Below are 18,581 nucleotides of genomic sequence, written 5' to 3' on the forward strand. Positions count from 1 at the left end.
AAATAAAGTCAGATGTTTTAGAGAGTTGCAGAAATGGCACGAGACATAAGTGCTTTTCACCATTTGCTAAAGTCTCCCTTGGGTTAGCAAACATTACCGAAGGTAGCACCACATCCATCTTTCCAGCAAAGGTCAAGGTTGGAAAGTCTGACCACTCCTCATTAGTAAGCTGGTCTGGCATACCTGCACTAAATAGGATGCATGTTTTCAGCAGCAAACAAGTCAGGAAACAAAGATCCACCTTAATGGTTCAGATTTGGATCACGTCGCTTGCAGTACGTCGCTCTGAAAATCAAATTACAGGCAACACTGAGCGTGTCAGTTTGTCTCTAATCCCCCAGTATGAACAGAAAGGAGCTCCAGCTAATCTAGGCTTTTTGCACACAACAGCATCGACGAGCTGAATTCTTGGATTTGTTTAAGTGTGTTTTTCTTTTCTTTTTTTATTAGATGCTTGATAAAAGCTATGTGAGGTGTGAGGATTTCGACGTGAGGCTTACCTCTGATTACTGCGCAGAATAATCGTTTTCCATTACTTCACCTTTTAAGGAAACCTGTTGATTTGAGCTTGACGGCATTTGGATGATGTCATGGAAGAAGCGTCTTTGCTGCCATCAGTTTGCTTTTCACACACAACATCATCAAAAGTCTTACTGTGTGCAGACAAACAGTCTGTCTCATTCATCAGGAAATCTGTTAAATTTGTGCTTGTACATTAGGCATGTTACATTTAGAGGAAATATGTACTGTATAATGGATCTTTAGAGCTGTTGCTAAAGCAAACCAAAATACAACAAAATTCATTGATATTGAGTTTTACTGCCTGTTATGGTAAAAGTTATGGACCTGGAACCAATTAATGGAGGATTGTAGAAGAAGTGATAAATCATTTAGCACAAAATGAATAGATGAGTTTATTCAATTGTAGACATAAAGCCTAAAAGGGCCTACGGCCACTCAGAGGATCTAAAAACTGTGTTTATAATTTGTGTCAAAATAAATCTAGTTGGAACCTTAACTTCAATTTTTCTACATGTAGTGTTGATATACTGTATTTTCCACACTATAAGGCGCACTTAAGATCCTTAAATTTTCTCAAAAAACGACAGTGCGCCTTATGTATGAATTCTGGTTGTGCTTGCTGACCTCGAACCGATTTTATGTGGTACACGGCGCTCAAACATCTGTCAAAACATGTTTTAGTGTGACTTTGGTAAGCAAGAAGCTGCACCGCTTGATGGATTGTGGGAGCATTACGGCTACTGTAGTCAGGAGACTCGCGGAGTGATCTGGGTCCTAAACTCCGTCTGTTCAGGTCTCAAAGTCAAACGAACACTGCACACTAGGGTTGCCAACCGTCCCTTAAAATACGGAATCGTCCCGTATTTAGAAACAAAAGTACACGTCCCGTATTGAGCTAATAAGGGACGCACTTTGTCCCGTAATACAGTGAGAATCAAAAGTAGTCTATAAATGTTTATGGAATTAACACTTTGTTTGAAAACATAATTCCCAGCCCCTCTCCTGCTTTGTGACCAATGAGCTGACAACACACTTACGAGTATGACAATTCAGATTACCACTCATCTCATTGGTCGAGGAAAGGTCGCTTACGGAGAAAATACCGTAAGACAACAGATGACCACAACAAGAAGCATGGCCAACAGGGAAACAAATGCAGACACTGCGGTGCAAGTCTCGGACGACAGTACACCTAAAGCTGGGCAGACACTGTGCAATTTTTTTCAGTCACGTTATTCAGCTCCTGCTCAAACTGCACGATTGACTCGCAGGGGTTAGAAGTTGGTAGGTCACGATGCAGGGTCTCACACTATACCGCCCGATGCTCTGATGCGACCTGAGTGCTCACCCTGTGCCTCCATAAAATGAAGGTTATAACAGAAAATCTGTCGCGCTCTCTCTCTCTCCGTCTTACACTCACACAGACACACACACCACCACCATCAACTTTGCTAAATTGCTAATGAAAAACATTGATCGGGCAGCTGTGATTGAGCAGCAGTGTAAATCCAACTGTTTTCACGGTTGTTGTGGTCATGATAATTTTGTGATGCCACATCGAAAAGGCTCGGATGAGCTTTCCAAAGTTCTCCAAGTTGTGCCTCCGTCGCTTGTGTCCAGATCACACGCTGCACAGCCGTGCTGCTCCGTCTTTTTCACGGCGTTTACGTGTTTGCGCGCGAGCAGTGTGAGCGGCTCACGAGCGATTGATGATCGGGAGCTGGTCGTGAGGTGTTAATCACTTCTCGTTACCCCACGTATACTACACGACGCACGATGAAGGCCAAAATCGGTCCGATCACTCAAAAATCGGCTCAAAATGGGCCTAAAACCGCACAGTGTGAGCCCAGCATTAGAGCAGCAATGTTTGTTCCCCTCAGAGAAAGGGAAGAATGGGAAAAGGAAAACACCTGGCTGGAAAAAGTTAATATGGGCATGTGCAGTGAATATCAGCGCTATGTGGCCAGAAGTGTGATAATATAATTTATTTTGTGTAATAAACAACTGCAAGGATAGATGATTACAACAAATAGATGACTAATACATAAAAGTAATACATAGATGAATAATGATGATGAGTTAAGATGCGTAATCATGGGAGCAAGTGGGTTTACAAACAGGAGCAGCTGATTAGCATTAGAAAAGCTGAAATAATACCTCAACTGAAGCCAATTGTACTAAATGCACTAAATGTGCACTGTTACAAGAATGTTTTTCTTTCTATTGTTTTCTATTATTTTAAGTTAAGCAGGACAGAGTGCTTTTAAAGAAAGATTTACTTATATTCTCAAAAGTTAAGCATGACAGGCTTCTGTTTAAGAAGGAGACCTGTTTTATCGTGTTAATGTTGTCATTTTGAGCTAAAAATAAATGGCTAAATGATCATTTGTTTCACATGTGTTCATATCACAAAGAATACACATCTACTTAAATCAAATTCAAGTCAAATGGTTAAAAAAATAATTTCACACACAAAAAAAGAGCTAGAAAATTCACCACACTGGGAAGGGTGAAGACAATTGGGTCGCCCAGCCCTGGCCACGAGGTGTCCCTTATTTATTTTTCAGGGAGTTGGCAACCCTACTGCACACTGTGAGTTAAAAACTGCCTAAATTCTTTCATCTTTAATAAAATGATCAGAGTTGCTGCTTCACCAGGTGTAACAAATAAGTTTAACATCCATGAAAACAGAATCTATTAAATTTAGCAGAGTTAGAAGTTAGCAGGAAGTTAGCTCGCTAGTTTCCACCTAAACATGATATACCATGTTCTGACTGAGGGATTTCTGAAAAAATTAAAATGTACAGCTCTGCTATCACTTCCAACATAAATGAAGACAGAAAACTAAACAGGCATTTGCCAAGTGGTTTTATTTATTTATCCGTGCATGTGTGTGTGTGTGTGTGTACATTTGCATCTGCTTGTCTATGAGATGCAAGGCCTTTTCACACACATGCATTATTTATTTAATGTAATCCGTTTTTCAGTGTTAAACCTATAAAGAAATGACGATTCTCCTGGTCACCGTTTCCATGAAACGTAAAAAAACAAGCAAAAAAAAAAATAATTGTGAGTTCAAACGATGATTAAAGTCAGTTAGTTTCACTTTTGCACGCTAAATTTAACAGACGTCTCTCTCTGTGATCTTTTTGTTTCCATCCCAACAATGATTCATCATTCCTGCTGCCAAAAGCAGCCAGAAATGACGTTTTTCCTTATGTTTTCCCTTATTAACACCTCGTATCTCTGTTTCTTTTCTGTCAGGCCTTCGATGCGTTCATCTACATCTTCTTTGCTATGGAGATGGTTGTAAAAATGATCGCTCTGGGGATCTTTGGTCGACGCTGTTACCTCGGGGACACGTGGAACAGGCTGGATTTCTTTATCGTCATGGCAGGGTGAGGACCTTCTGTTCCATTTATCTGACTCCTCTTTCCACATCAGGAGACTCACACGGGTGGGAGCGCTGAAGGGTTTTCTCCCAAACACATGTCTTGACAGCTATAACATCAACAACAAAAACAAATAAATAAAATGTAAAAAAATAATAAAGGGAAAGTATGAACTCATGCATTGTGGGTCAGTGTAATGCTAATTAAATACACCCAAAGGGCTACACTTAAACATTAGCTGATTCTTTTTCAGTAATTTTCACTGTTCCTCTTCGGTCTGCTAATATAACTTGTAAATGTTTCATTCCACATTTAAACTGGAGCTCTCACACAGAGAGTGTTTGAATTATTCGAAAGTTCAAATATTTAATTATGGTCAATTCTGTTTCGCTTCTGTTTAAAGGCCAGGTTCCAAATCCCTTTTTGGCTCATCCTTTTTTGTCTTCCTCTACAATTCACAATCCACTGTGCTGCGATGCGTAGCCAATCAAGTCGGTGTTACAAATGTAACATGGCAGTGGGTATTAACGTGTGGATAGTAACTGGCTCTCACTTGGGACGTGACTGGCAGTAACACAGTGATGATGCGACTCAGCTGAGCTAATCATCTTAATGGAACCTATTGAATGAGCTGAAATTACCCAGCCACAAATTCTGTCAGGGTTACTGATGTCTCGAAGGGATACCTTTAAATGGTAAAAAAAAAAAAAGGTATGAAATATTTTTCTTTGGACAAAGTCAGCCATTAAATGTGTGTGTGCTTTTTTTGTTAACTCTACTGAGCTTTTGTGCAACTAAGGGATTACCGACTCCTGATGCTAATCCTAACCCACTCCAGTGTACCAAGTATAATTTTGTTCACTTGTCTCATTAGTAGTGATTTCCCACTCTCTGCAGCTTAGTTAAATCCCTTGTTATGACCATCTATAATGTTTCTCTTTTAATCGCAGTGAATTGCTCAGTTTCTTGGAGCACTGGTGGTAGAGGTGGGCCAGTCGATCCAGTAGTATTGATACCAACACTGATACTGGTATCGGATCGATACTAACGTGACAGGATCGATACTTTGTGTCTGTCCTCTAAGTTCATGATGTGCTGCACCCTGGTGAACCTTTTTGGATGTATACCCTGTAGCACATTTCAGTAACAGAAGTTGACCCAAAGTGCTTTAGAGACAGGAACATTTATATTTTACATCTCCAAAAAAATCCCAGTTTAAAATATACATGAGAAGTTGAAAAGTTTTGTTTGTGATTGTGTTCAGAATTTGCAAATTGATGATGATGAATCACGAATGACACATTGTTCTCTCCTACATAAGCTGCCTTTACAGGTTAAAAATGTTGGTATTTCTATTGGCAATACAGGCTCTGCATTTACTTGGTAACAGACTTATACCAAAATTTGCAGTGTCGCACAGCACTAGTAGGTTGTGGTTGGGGGCGTTTTGTTTTGTTTTTCTAATTATGTAATGTCTTTTTATTAATATGATCTGACTGAAATGCCAATTTTAGAATAGATGTTTGCATTTGAAAGGACATGACGAGGACACTGCCTGTCTGAAAGTTACAGTTTGTAATGTTAACATTGTCGCCTCTTTCAAAAATATTAAGGATGTTTTTAAAATCTGGTTCATTTAGTTAATTTGGTCTAGAACTGTGGAAGGGCTGTTGCATTTTACCTCTCTTCACACCAAACATTTAAGTTTGGTTATTTTTTTCACCTATTAAAGGGTAATGAACAGCTGATTTGCTAGTCAGTGCTGTCGTATCATGAACAGAGTCAGAGCACATGGTACAACAGCAGGAAATACAATGTTGCTGTACTTTACCTTTTATGGTTTTAGAATTTAGCCATAAAGAGCTCATAATGTCTACACTGCACGTGCAGCTCATATTTAGAGAACAATGGTTGACGGAGACCAAATAGTAGGGCTGGGCGATATGACCCAAAATTCATATCTCGATATTTTTTAGCTGGCTGGCGATATAAGATATATATCTCGATATATTTTTTTAAAGCCATAAAGTAAGAACAAGAAGAGAGTTCTTAGTCAAAGCTGTGTCCCAGATGTCACACAGGCACTTTTATTAACATAGAGCAGATGTACATAAAATTTACTCAAAAATAAATTATGAGCATTTATTAAATAATAATGCTCCATAAATAAAAGAAAACAATGTTGTTTTTGTGCATAACAAAAAGCTCACAATTGTGCAGTCAAAATGTAAACTAAAAGACGCTGAGCACAATAACAAAGACAGATTTCACAGCTGCTCTGTTCCCAACTTGTACTGCGTGACTGACAGCCTGGAGTTTGAAATCCGCTTCGCAACCACGTCTCTTAACAGGTGCCATTTATGGTCCTTATACACAGTAGGGTAATATTACGTTGAAGCACAGTACGTATCACTCCGCGAGGCTCAGCCGTAATCCTCCGACAATCCATCAAGCGGTGCAGCTCCGTAGCTTACCAAAGTCGTACTAAAACATTTTTGACAGATTGCTGAGCGCCGTGTTCCGCATAAAATCGGTTCGCGGCCATCAAGCACAACCAGAATTCATACATTAGGCGCGCTGTCAACTTTTGAGAAAATGAAAGGATTTTAGTCCGTGCAGCACCTCTGGGCTGCATGGCGTTAGCGTGGTTAGCTCGTTAGCGTGGTTAGCTAGCTAACACATTGACGCCGTCCAGCCCCACGCACGGGGCGATGCACAGTAACTCGTTAACGGAGATTTGCCGTGTCCATCTTGTCGCTTCCTGCAGGTGAAGCGATGGGGGAGGAGGGGGAGTTGTGTTCAGTGAAGGAGAGGCAAGGCCGAGTAACGTTGCGTAGAGACGGAAGTGCACGAAAGAGAGGCAAACTTGCGGCTCCACAAGTATAATTATAACGTAACATAGACTATATCGATATAAAGGATATTGTCAGATCTTATATCTCGTATAAAAATATATCGATATTTTTTAAAAACTCGATATATCGCCCAGCTCTACCAAATAGTGACATCTGTTGTTAAAGACGGATACGATAACGGCCAAAATGAAAATTATGATTATTTTGGACATTAGTGAGATCATGATTATTTATCTCAGTTATTGGTTGATTTGTTGAATTGTGCGTAAACATTTTTTCAGCCCTGCTTTTTCACCTAAAGTCGGTGAAACTCATACAATAAAAATAAAGGCAAATACAAAAACTGTACCAAGATTTTACTCAAAATTAATTTTCTGTATTACTTTCACTTTCTACATTATGCTACACTCCTGTTAATAAAACCATCTCTCCACACAGAAGGCCTGATCACCTGGTCTCTTAGAAGCAAAATATAAAATCTCTCTCTATTCCCCTCTTTGTCATGTTGTATACAGCACAGCTATTGGAAAAGTAATTGCTTGAGGGGATAATATGGCTTTTGTCCAGTGACTATTTTTCCTGAAGCCTTTGCTACTGAGAGTATTTAGTGTATACTTATCTTTGGCCATTATGTTGGTGATTTCAGTACATCTTTGTGAGATGGATCAATATGCGGACGTGCCACACGGGCTCGCATTTGTGGAGTTCTGTGCTGATGTTGGGTGATTCCTGTTAGCAGCCATTGCGTTGGTTTTCTTGGACGTGTGTTTGTAGTGTGCTTTCAGGTGGTAGGATAGCTCCAAACAATGAACGGTATTCCGAAGGACAAGCTCTTCACCTTCAGCTGTATCTGTCTTTTAATTTAGCATTAGTAGGACAGACTACAGCAACAAACATGGTGCATAGTGCAGGTAACAGCTGTGATTGGCACATATAGTGCATGCTCATTGTCAGGCAGTGACTTAGGAACCAACTTGATGTGATGAAGCACGCATTGTCACTATTGGTCTATTGCGTTCATTTAATCATGGGAAGCCAAAATTTGATTAATATCTGCTTATCTCCTGACACAGTGGGACATAATGGTTTCTAAGTGACTGATGCTGGGATACACATTAAAAAATTATGATAGCTTTTAATAAACAGCTGTAGCTCAGGAGGTGAAACGTGGTTGTATACTAGCTAAAAGGTTGGTGGTTCAATCCCTGTTTTCTTGGGCAAGATATTGAAGCTAAAGATGCTCCCGGTATGAGTGTGAGTGCGTGTATGAAGGTTAGGAAGCACTTCGATAAAGAAACAGTCCTTGTATTAATACGTGTGTGTGTGTGTAAATGAAGCATGTAGTAGAAAACCCTTTGAGTGCTCAGTCAGTTTACCATTTAATAACACGCTCAGATTTAATAGCTGTTACGCTATTCCATTTATGCTAAGCTTACATCAGCTCTTGCACCTAAAGTTCCTATTGAGCAAAGCCAGATCTTTGTTTTCAGGTCAGCAGTTATAAGGCTCCGGCTCACATTTGACTTTATCAGTTCAAGTTACCATCAGTTAATTATGGGTTTTCTTACATTATTTCAGACAGTACAAAGTTAGACATTTGTTTCTGTATACACACAGAAAGACAAGTAGCAGTTTATTTTTTTTACTGCATCTTGTCGTCTGCTCTGATTAAGGCAGCCAATAGTGTTTTATTACATCAGAAGCTGGAGGCCGGGCTACGAAAACATACTATTACAAAATTGAGAAAAATCAAAACTCAGACAACATCAAAGCAACCAAGCAAACAAGGAAATTGACATAACACAAAATCCACTTGAGAGAATATTTACAAGGACAACTTCAAAGTTTCATAAAAATACATGTTATGTACTCAGATTGTATTAACATTAGTCTGTGTTCTTGTTCCAAAAACCAAGAACTTAGCGTTTATACTAACCGGTTAAATTAGCTGGAACCGTGCTGTTGTCTGTAAGTTAGGACCACTGCGTTTAGAGGCAATCAACAAAGGAGCTCTGAAACATCTGCTTCCTGCTGAATTTCACTGTGTAATCCACAAAGAGCAGCAGTCACATTAGAAATGATTGTGAGTTGTGATTCTTTTCTCCACGATTAGTCGTAGGGATTCCCCAACTGCAGAGTCTAATCCTAACCCTCTACAATGTAGGTATAGACTTGTACTTCAATGAGTACTTTTTAGTTTCTTACTAAGATTACATTTCATAGCCTGTACTTTTTAACATTTACTTGAGTAAAGACACTGCATTAGCACTTCAACTTTTAGTTGAGTATTTCAAACACAGGTATCTGCACTTCTACTTAAATGAAGCCACATCATTTCCTTAAAGATTAATAAAGTAGCATTCTGATTCTGATAAAGAATGTCTGTATTTTTGGCACCACTGGCCACAGAACATTGAAGTATGCTTAATTACACTTTCCTGTCCACAGGGTGGTACATTCTAAATTACAGTATTCACACGGTGCCAATGCTATATAATTAAGGATGCAGACTCAAAACTCTAAAAGTCCTAACTTCAGTAGATCCAGTCACTAAATAGGAAGTTTTCACAAAGGTATATAACAGCTAGGTGCCCCTAACAGCTGCACGTGATTAAGTGTGATCAGAAATCTTGGCACTTTGCTGATCTGAAGCATTCAGGCCTCACAATGCACCCTGGTGCCGAATGTGACGAAACAGCAAACAAACAACAAACTGTTTGAAACAAAAAAGGAAGAATCAAGGTTCCTGTGACCCAGTCAAAGTACAAATCTCAGCTGGACTAAAATGATTTGGTGGGACCTTAAGAGATCTGCGAATAAATGAATGGCCGCCAGTGGGCCATAATTCTTGCATAACGATGTGAGAGGCTTACATAGTCTTACAGGGCAGGATTATTTCAACTTATTGCTGAGGAAGTGCTTCTACAAGTTACTGAATCATGGGCTGTACTTGGTTTTTCCCAGGACCGCATGGAGTCCTGTTAAAAGTTTCTGCTTCACATCACTTTTGTAAAATGGGTTCCATCAGTTTGTCAGCTCCATTATGAGTAACTGTACCTATTAGTCATACTTTGACAAGCTTCTCAAAATGTTACAATGAGTACAGACCAGCTTGAAAACAATAGTTCACGTTTAAAACTAAATAACCTGTACCTATACCCACTGCCTTTATTATATTTTTGTGTTTCTGTGGGTCCCAAATTATTTTTTGTGTGACCGTCTTTATTTTTTAATAGTCTTTCTCAAAAAATTAATAATCCAAAGAGCAAATAATCCAAAATACAAAAGATTTGTACAAAACAACAAAAAAGTTGATTCTCTTTGTGTTGGAATCCATGCTTATATCGTTGAAAGTTACTATTACTAATGCATGCCAGTCTTCCTACTTACTTAATGTACTTTAGTTACACTATTATAGGAATTGTAAGTTTTTTTTTTTTTACAAATAATTGAAGATATCATGCTCACTAATACTTTAAATTGCTAAATTCAGTCAAATTGTAGCTTTCTGCCATAAAGTTTCCTTTTGTGGCTTTTTAATTTCCTCTGCATTCATCCTCTCCTTTTTTGATTTTCACTTTCAGAGAATGGGGCCAATTTTTCATTCGGTTTCACTGAAATAGTTTCTCCAGATTTTCCAGCTTTACAGTCACTGGCCCTGAGGCTACAGAAGATTCTGCTTCCACCATCGAGCTTCCTTTTAATATTTGATCTAGTCCTTTTTTCCTCAAATCCAAAAAATCAGCCCGCAATGTTCATGCATGCATGGTATGGAAGAGATACTGCCATCATCACCAATTACTCCCTAGTCGTGCGTCCACCACATGCAGCGTGCTTAGCGACAAGGAGGAGGGGGGACATGATAAAATGTTGCACCCCTGGGAACTAGTTTACTGCAAACACAAACAGTAGGCGAGCTGCAGGGAAGGGATTAGGAGCAGTGTGAGGCTCACACCAGGCTCAGCTTAGCTTGCCTGTAGAGCTGAACCCTGCACACAGTTAGTGAGGGAATATTGTTCGAACTGCATGTTTTTGTGTGTTGACTGCTCTTGGATTTGGTAGATGCCAAAATTAGTCCAAAAGTTGCCTTTTTATAAACTCTCTTTAATAACCCCTTGCTCCAACTACATGCCTCCATTAGTGATGTGAAAGGCTGCAGGCAATCATCTTGTGTAAAAGATGTATTTTTATGAGGAAATGTTCTGTACATTGATATAAAGCTAAAGAATAAGCTCCTCAAACACAAAATCGACTCTTAAAAGTGTCTAAAGTTAAGCTTGCAAACCTTTCTTCACTTGTGAAAACCAGTTGGCAGGCTTTGAAGGGCAAATTGATAATAGATTGATTTGTGCACATGCATGCAGTGATGCCTCTTCTTTCACTCCTACTATGCCACATTTAAAACCTATTACTGTATATAATAGTGCTGAATACAGTGAAGTTTATGAAGCTAGCGTTGGTTTTTAGTCATTTTTCCATTCATCCTTATTCTTTGAGGCCTGGCAGAGCTGAAGTGGTGATGGAAGTCTGCGTATTAAGAGCACTGTATTTTATTTTTCAGTCTATCTGCTGAGAGACAGGAGAAGAAAATTAGCTAGTAGCTAAATCTGGCACATTGTGTTTATTCTGATTAGGCTTGCTGATTAGAGGAATGGTTTATTTGAAGAGTTTTAGCCAGGACAGTGCAGAAATAGTACTGGTGAAGGTTATGATGTCGTGGCCTGATAGATTTGTGAGAGTGGGAGTCTTTTTCACACATAAACGTTAGTCATGGATTATCGAATACATACTTCCCTTAGGCAGTAGTTTTCATTTTCATTGCTATGCAGATGAAACCTAAATTTATCTCTGAAACCAGATAAAATAAATCAATTGCCATCATGGAGATTTTTGTTCTCTGCTGTTAAATTCTGAGTTTATTGGAGTTTATTTGGCACTTTTTCTTCTTCATGTATGCTGTATAGTGTTTTATAGTTTATACCTGACAGGTTTTGTTGTTCAGTGTCCTTGTTTCTTGTTCTTCTGCTACTGTGTAATGTGAGTTTAGTGTTTCTATTTTGATCCCTTGCGTTGTAGTCTAGCTTTCCCAGCATCCTTTTGTGTTTTGTCAAGTCCCCAACTCTGTCAGTTACTTGCATTAGGTTATCTTTTTCCATCTTTTTTGTCTTGTGTTTGGTTTCAATTCCTTTAAAAGTTAATTTATTAGTTTCGGCTCCGTCTTTCCACTCTAGTGTGTCATCTATACCTAATTACTTTCTATATCTATTTAAAGCCTCAAGTCGTCTTTGTTCCTTGTTGAGTTGTACTGTGTTCTCGCTTTGCTCATGTCAAGTGTGGTTCCCTGCATTGTTTTTACTCAAATCTCAGATCTTAAGTTTGGTGATAAAACATAGCTTGGCTCTTGGTGGCAGTAATAAAATTTCTTCCAATGAGTGACGCTGATCCTAATTCGTTGCAACGCTGCATTATTCCATTTGCCTAAAGCAGAGTGGACAGTGAGCGTTTGAGAGAATAAAAGAAATACACACTAAAGCAAATGAATGCATTAGCATTGGCATTATACAAGGTTGTCTTTACTGACTTAATGGCATCTGTCTCGTGTCTATTGTTCAGCATTAAAGCTTTTTTTCACTCACATGAGGAATGTGTTTGTCTGTAGAAAACTAAAGCTGGGTGCACACCTCACAAATGTCAGACTGATCATGATTGTGATTTGAGTGTATTGACTGATTCGGCTGAGCTAGATTGGGTCCTTTCCAGGTTTAGTTGATGTTAGCAGTTGACAGGTTAAGGAATTGAGTGTGTGGTTTAAGTGTAAAATAATTTCTCTCCTCCTCAACCTAGCCCTCATTAATCAAGCTGGAGTTTCTAACCAAAATTGTTTAGATTTCTGCTTTAAATGTAACTGGATTACTAAAGCTGTAATTTTCTCCATCGCGGCCCATGTAAGAGGTGAAGTGTATGCTTCAGTGTGAGCGTATCCTTCTGCGATAATGTGTTTTTAGGGATAATGTTAGAGAGGTTATCGGTGAACGCAGGCTGAGCTTTGTACCTCCTCTCTCAGGATACATTTAGTCTCTCAGCCCCATGTCCTCTATCTGTCTCTAGCAGTCAGCCAAGGAAGCATGACAGGAGGTAAAAACATGCTGTGTTTTGAGGATACGACAAGGGAAAAAGAAGAGATATCAAAGCTAAATGTCAGGGTTCATAAATTTACACATTTTACACTTTAAAAGCATTTCTTTAAAACCCATCAGAGGAATGACAACAAGGAATTTACATTATGTTTCTCAGGCTCTTGCAGGTTTACTTGACTGTTGTTCCAAACTTAGTTGAAATGCTCCTGTCAAGTCATCAGTTTGCTAATTGCTTAGTAGTGTGACTGTTGCTCAAGCTACAGATGTTTGCATGATTATCTCCTGATGTAAAAAGCTGCACACTTTCACTTGCTAAGACATTAGCCCCAGAAGTTTTAATGAGCCTATGTTCCAACTGACTGCCAAACTGCTTAGAGTTTGTCTGGTCTTTAAGGTAGAACTGGAAGATTAGTTTCTATAACTTTATGTGGTCTGATGCTTCACTTACACTGGACTTTTCCTGAGTTGTGGTGGTTCCTTGCCAATAGCACCACTAACAGTTAATGGTGGAATATCTAACGGGGAAGAATTTTCACAACCTGAGTTGCATCCTAATATACTACCAGTCAAATTCGGTAGACCCTTTCCTGGCACGGTGCATGGCTATGTGCTTGATTTTATGCAGTTATGCAATTGGATGAAAACACCTAAATTCAAAGATTAGGAGGTGTGGCACAATACTTTTGTCCATATAGTGGACAAACCGAGCTGAATGAGCTTGTGAGGCCCCAAGGCTGGATTTTGTGTTTCCTACCTGTTGCAGTTTAGAGACGTCTCATAACCACCATACTGTGAAAGGAATCTGTACAACATAGCTATTTCATATAGTCAATAAAATGTATGTCTGTCTAACATAATAACACTTACATCTAGGCAACATATTTGCTGTTGTTTGTATGGTTTAGTGGTTGGTTTTAGTTGAAGGAGCTCCTGAGATACTTGCATCAGCCTCCATCTACAGTGACAGCTGTGTCACGATGGTCAGATTATACTTGTCTAAACAAAGTTTCCCATTCTTTGGTCTTGCCATCTGTTTCTCACACTTCACATATTACAAATATGTAAAGCTTTGTTTTGTACGCAGTAGATTTAGAAACTGTGTAACAAGCGTATGTTTGCATTATACATCAGCCGTCTCCCCCGTGACATACACTGAAAGGTGGCAAACCGTACACTGGTAAGCACAGCAGATGGGAGGCCATAATTGATTCTTATTTGCATTGACATGACTATATTTATACATATAGTCATGCCATATATATCACATGTTCGCCCTCTCGTTTGACTGAAATATGAGCTGTCCACTGTTAACTTTTCTCTCTTAAAAATGACTTAGCTTTTTTTTTCCTGGGTTTACAGTTACATAAACACAATAAAAACTTTATGATGTGATGGAACATCATGTCACCCAAGGAAGCAAGCATCTATTCTTCTAGTACAACAATCCATCAGTAAATCTAAAGACTGGCAAAGGTATAGCGTTCAGTGTTGTTGAAAGAATTTCAAAGTGAAAGTGCTGCAGAGAGATACTCATTCATCTATTTGTGCTTTTTGTTGTTGTTCATTTCTTCTCACAAGGATATTTCTATTGATGCAAACATGAGTCAGGTGGCTTAGTAATAGAAAAACCAGCAAGTATAAAGAAAAAAGCTGTTGGGTTGTGAGGTTCCATTAATCAGATAAAACTCATTGCAGACATCTACCAGACTGGGATATGTTGAGTTTGGAAGATGGGTCTATGCTTTAAACTTTATGCCATGTCTCTTTTGAGACATTGTGAGTGATTTTGCCAGTGCACTGTTATTTATTTATGTTTTAGTGTTGATACAGCTCACACCGATGGAAAGAGATTCACGATTATCATTAAAACTCAAATCACTTTTATCTGTATTATCAATATGTTTGCTTCCTACATTATATTTACCCGATACAGTGTGCAAGCTTGAGCAGCTTTAGATGTTTAGATTCTTTTCCACCACACAGTATCATCAGGGAGGCGTCTAATCCCAAATCCTTTCTGCAGCATGACCCCAAACATAGAGCTAGAGTCATGAAGAACTTTGTTCAGCATCAAGAAGTGCTGCGACAGATGGCCTGTCCCCCGCAGAGGCCTTATCTCCACATCATGGAGTCAGTCTGGGATTACATGAAGTGACGCAGGAACAGTTTTGCCAATGAACTGTCGCAATAAACAAGACCAGTTGATTGTTATTATTATTGTTGTTGTTGCTGTATTCATGCAGGTAAGCTAACTGAAAGTTTTACTTTGGTGATGGTTGTTCTAATTAACACTCTTTGATATCAGTTTGATTTCAGGGTAATCAGAATGTTTCTATTTCTAAATTGAAGGCTGCTGAGGAGCAAAAATAATCTAGTTACTCTGTTCATGCTCATGAACATATGATAATATAATCAAGGCTTTGCCAAACCTGTGAAACAGTCTATTCCTCTTTACTGAATCTGTCTTCATGCTCTGCAGAGAAATAACTAGTATTTCTATGGTGGGACTCAAACATGGGGTGAACAGTCACTTGTTACAGAAACTATACATTCATTTATTTAGCATCTTTAGCTTGCTTCGCTAAGATATAGCTAGTATAAGGAGGTATGTAATGTATAATGTATGATCTTGCTTTAAACTTGACCTTCTGAAAACTATCAAGGACTAGGTGGGACTTTGATGAGACACCCCAAAGCCAAAGGGGTGAAGGCGAACAGCTGAATGAGAGACTTAAACACCCAAAAGGATTTCAGGCACCAAAAACTAGTTCATAAAGTTTAGACACCATAAATGACTTGGTTAGCTTTAGGTACCAACAGTATTAGAGTTGGTCCCTGAAACTACTCAGAATGTTGTAAAATGATTGTTTTGTGAATTTTCTAAACCCATATTTTATTCACAGTAGAACATGGAAATCTTTTTCGAGCCGTGCTTTATTGTTTCCTAGAATTGAACATTTTCTCAGTTTAAGGATTTTATTTAGTTCTGTGTTCTGTTGTGAAGAAAATGTTTTTTCTGTTTTTATTGACACAACATTTTTTTTTTTTGAAATATGGTTGGAATTTTCATTCGAAATGCTCTTACTCTGAGTAAAAACTGTATCACTGTTGCCACAGACCCAGCATATCATAGCATGAATTCCAAATATCCCATAGAATGAGAATGTACTGGAAAAAACCCACAGCATGGTCCTATAACTTAAGAGTCAAAGCTCTCATTTACTTAGCACTATTACCTAGTTGCAGCCATTAGTCAATAAAAGTGTTTTTTTTAAAGAATTAAGAAACAAAAGCAGCTATTTCTTATTTATTTTTTTAACACAAAGTATACATTGCAGCTTCTATTTTGTACCAATCATATAATAGACTAAGAAAAGCGCACAAAGAGAATGACACAAGCTCAAATTAACATCAAATAATGTCATATGATATGACCTGACATACTAATTCAGTACATGTGCAATCTTTTCAGTGTACAAACAGGGGTACTGCTCTATACGTATTTTAATCAGGCACTTTCACATTAACACTGCACAGCTGGTGCTACAGGTGTCGTCAGATCAGTATACTGTAATTAGTTTAATTTGGAAATGACTCATGTGATTAGTGAGCTAATGATCCTCAATAGCTTTTGACACAAAGAGTACAGTAAATGAATCGTGTGAATCTTGTATCACAGAGCATCAACTCTCTAAACAGACATATGTATGTTCAGAGCTGATAGCATATCATTAATATATTTGTAGTTTATGCTTTACAGTTGACTTTACTTCCATATTACTGCTTCTGGACTGACATATTTAAATCCATAAGTATCATATATTTCATGCATTTCGAGTGACCCATGTTTGCACAAGTCTTTGTGGGGTTGAGTGTAAAGTGAGAACAAACCTGTGCACAGCTTTTCAGTCAACTGGTACTAAGAAGCAAAATATACAGAACCAGGTCAATGACTCTGTGCACATTGACAGTAGTTTTGCCTCTGTGCAGCACCACAGTGGATTTTAAATCAGACAAGATGTAACTGAGGTGCAAACCTTAAGCTTTAATCCAAGGGGTTTAACAAAAGTGTCGCATTAATCGTTTCACAGTTCTAATGATTTCAACACAAAATCCTCCATTTTCACAGGTTGAATTGTAATTGGACAAATTAACTTAATTTTAAGTATAAGGATTTTTTTTTTTTCCTGCCTGTCCCATTTGGTTCTTTAGCCATCAGAATTGTTGTCTGAAGACCAACAAGGATACCCAATGGATTTACTTTGCCAAATGGATCATCGTGGCATTGCCGTATTGGTCCATTTGGTCGATCTTTGTTTTTATTATTTATTATATTTTATTTTCAGGGGGGATAGGAAAGGGAGAAAGAAAGAGGAAGGAAAGGAAAAACAGAAGGGGAGAGGGACAGTGAGAAAGGGGGGGAGAAAAGAAATAAAAATCTCCTGGATCACCTGTTGAGAGAGGAATAGAAAACAAGCAAAAAAGACAAAAAAAACAAAAACAAAGCAACATACTAAACACAACACCATCGCATTAATCTAGCTAAGTGTAAACAGCAGTAAATACTAAATATTCAATGTTGTTGTGCAGCACGCAGGACAGATGTGCTTCGAAGTAGCAGCCAAGAAAGGTGTAATTTGGGTCTACGAGCAGTGAACACCCGTGTGCATACCTGTGTGGATCAGCGCGCTTGTATTCCAAAGGTTTCTCCATGTAACGATCTGCTAGGGAGTGTGGGGGGGCCACAGCCCCGTCCTATAAGGATTATTTTTAATACTTGGATGAATATTTTTGTAATCAATAGAGTCTAGGTCACCCGATTTCACCCGATGTTGTGTTTCCTTCCTTGAGATACTCTGCCAGGCCTTCAGTTGTTGCTTGTTTGTGGCTCTCCCTGCCTTCAGTTTTCTCTTCAGTAACTGAAAAGCAAGCTCTACACGGTAGAGATCAGATGGCTGATTTAAGAAAAAAACATTTCTTTGCCTTGAGAAACTCGTGGGCTGCTTTTGCAGCATGCTTTGGGTCATTATATATTTCCACTGTGACGTGCTGTCTGATCGGCTTTGCAGCATTTGGATGAATCTGAGCAGAGAGTGTCAGTCTGTACACTTCAGACAGCATCCTGCCGTCAATAAACTCTAATGACCTGCTTACATGGGCAGCCATACACTGAAAAAAAGGCCATGTTGGATTTACTTGATTCAATAGTGGACATTGGTTGCACACAAATGTTTTGCTTTGGCAGAAACTCAACACAACTTTTTCATATTCAGTAAACCTGTGCATTTTGTGTTCATAAAACGCGATTGAAACATGTTTAGATGAAGTAAGTTGAGCTCTTGGAATATTTTAATCCTTCACAATTTTGTCATTTTATTTCAACACTATTCAATAACTTTTACCCCAATACTACTTGGTGTCTTCATATTACATAATGTTCAACAAAGTCTAGAGTCTGGTTACCATAAAAATTGAATGGATCTACAACAACTAACGTCGCCCTATCTTTATCCTGGTTGCTGGGAAATAACCCTGAAGTGATAGGTTACAAGGCAGGGTACACCCTGGAAAGCTCACAAGTCTATCACAAACAACCATTTGCACTTACATTGACAGGTAATTTAGAATCACCAATTAACCCTAACTGTAACAACTGCATGACTTTTAACTGTGGG

At 38.6% G+C, this 18,581-nt stretch overlaps 1 protein-coding gene across 6 annotated transcripts in view; it reads left to right on the top strand.

Annotated features, from left to right (window-relative positions):
* The window catches only part of LOC309708141 (voltage-dependent T-type calcium channel subunit alpha-1I-like), a 229,018-nt gene that overhangs the window by 64,707 nt on the left and 145,730 nt on the right, over window positions 1-18,581 (top strand). For 5 of the 6 annotated variants that reach the window (XM_082535918.1, XM_082535917.1, XM_082535913.1 and 2 more), the window contains one exon: window positions 3,787-3,920. The exons of the other annotated variant lie outside the window; for it this stretch is intronic. In XM_082535918.1, the coding sequence (XP_082392044.1) occupies window positions 3,820-3,920 (101 nt within the window). In that variant the 5' untranslated portion in view covers window positions 3,787-3,819. The remainder of the gene's footprint in view (window positions 1-3,786; window positions 3,921-18,581) is intronic. 6 annotated transcript variants of the gene reach the window in all.

The sequence above is a fragment of the Aulonocara stuartgranti genome (assembly GCF_965226115.1).
Source record: "Aulonocara stuartgranti genome assembly, chromosome: 6".
NCBI classification, from domain to species: Eukaryota; Metazoa; Chordata; class Actinopteri; order Cichliformes; family Cichlidae; genus Aulonocara; species Aulonocara stuartgranti.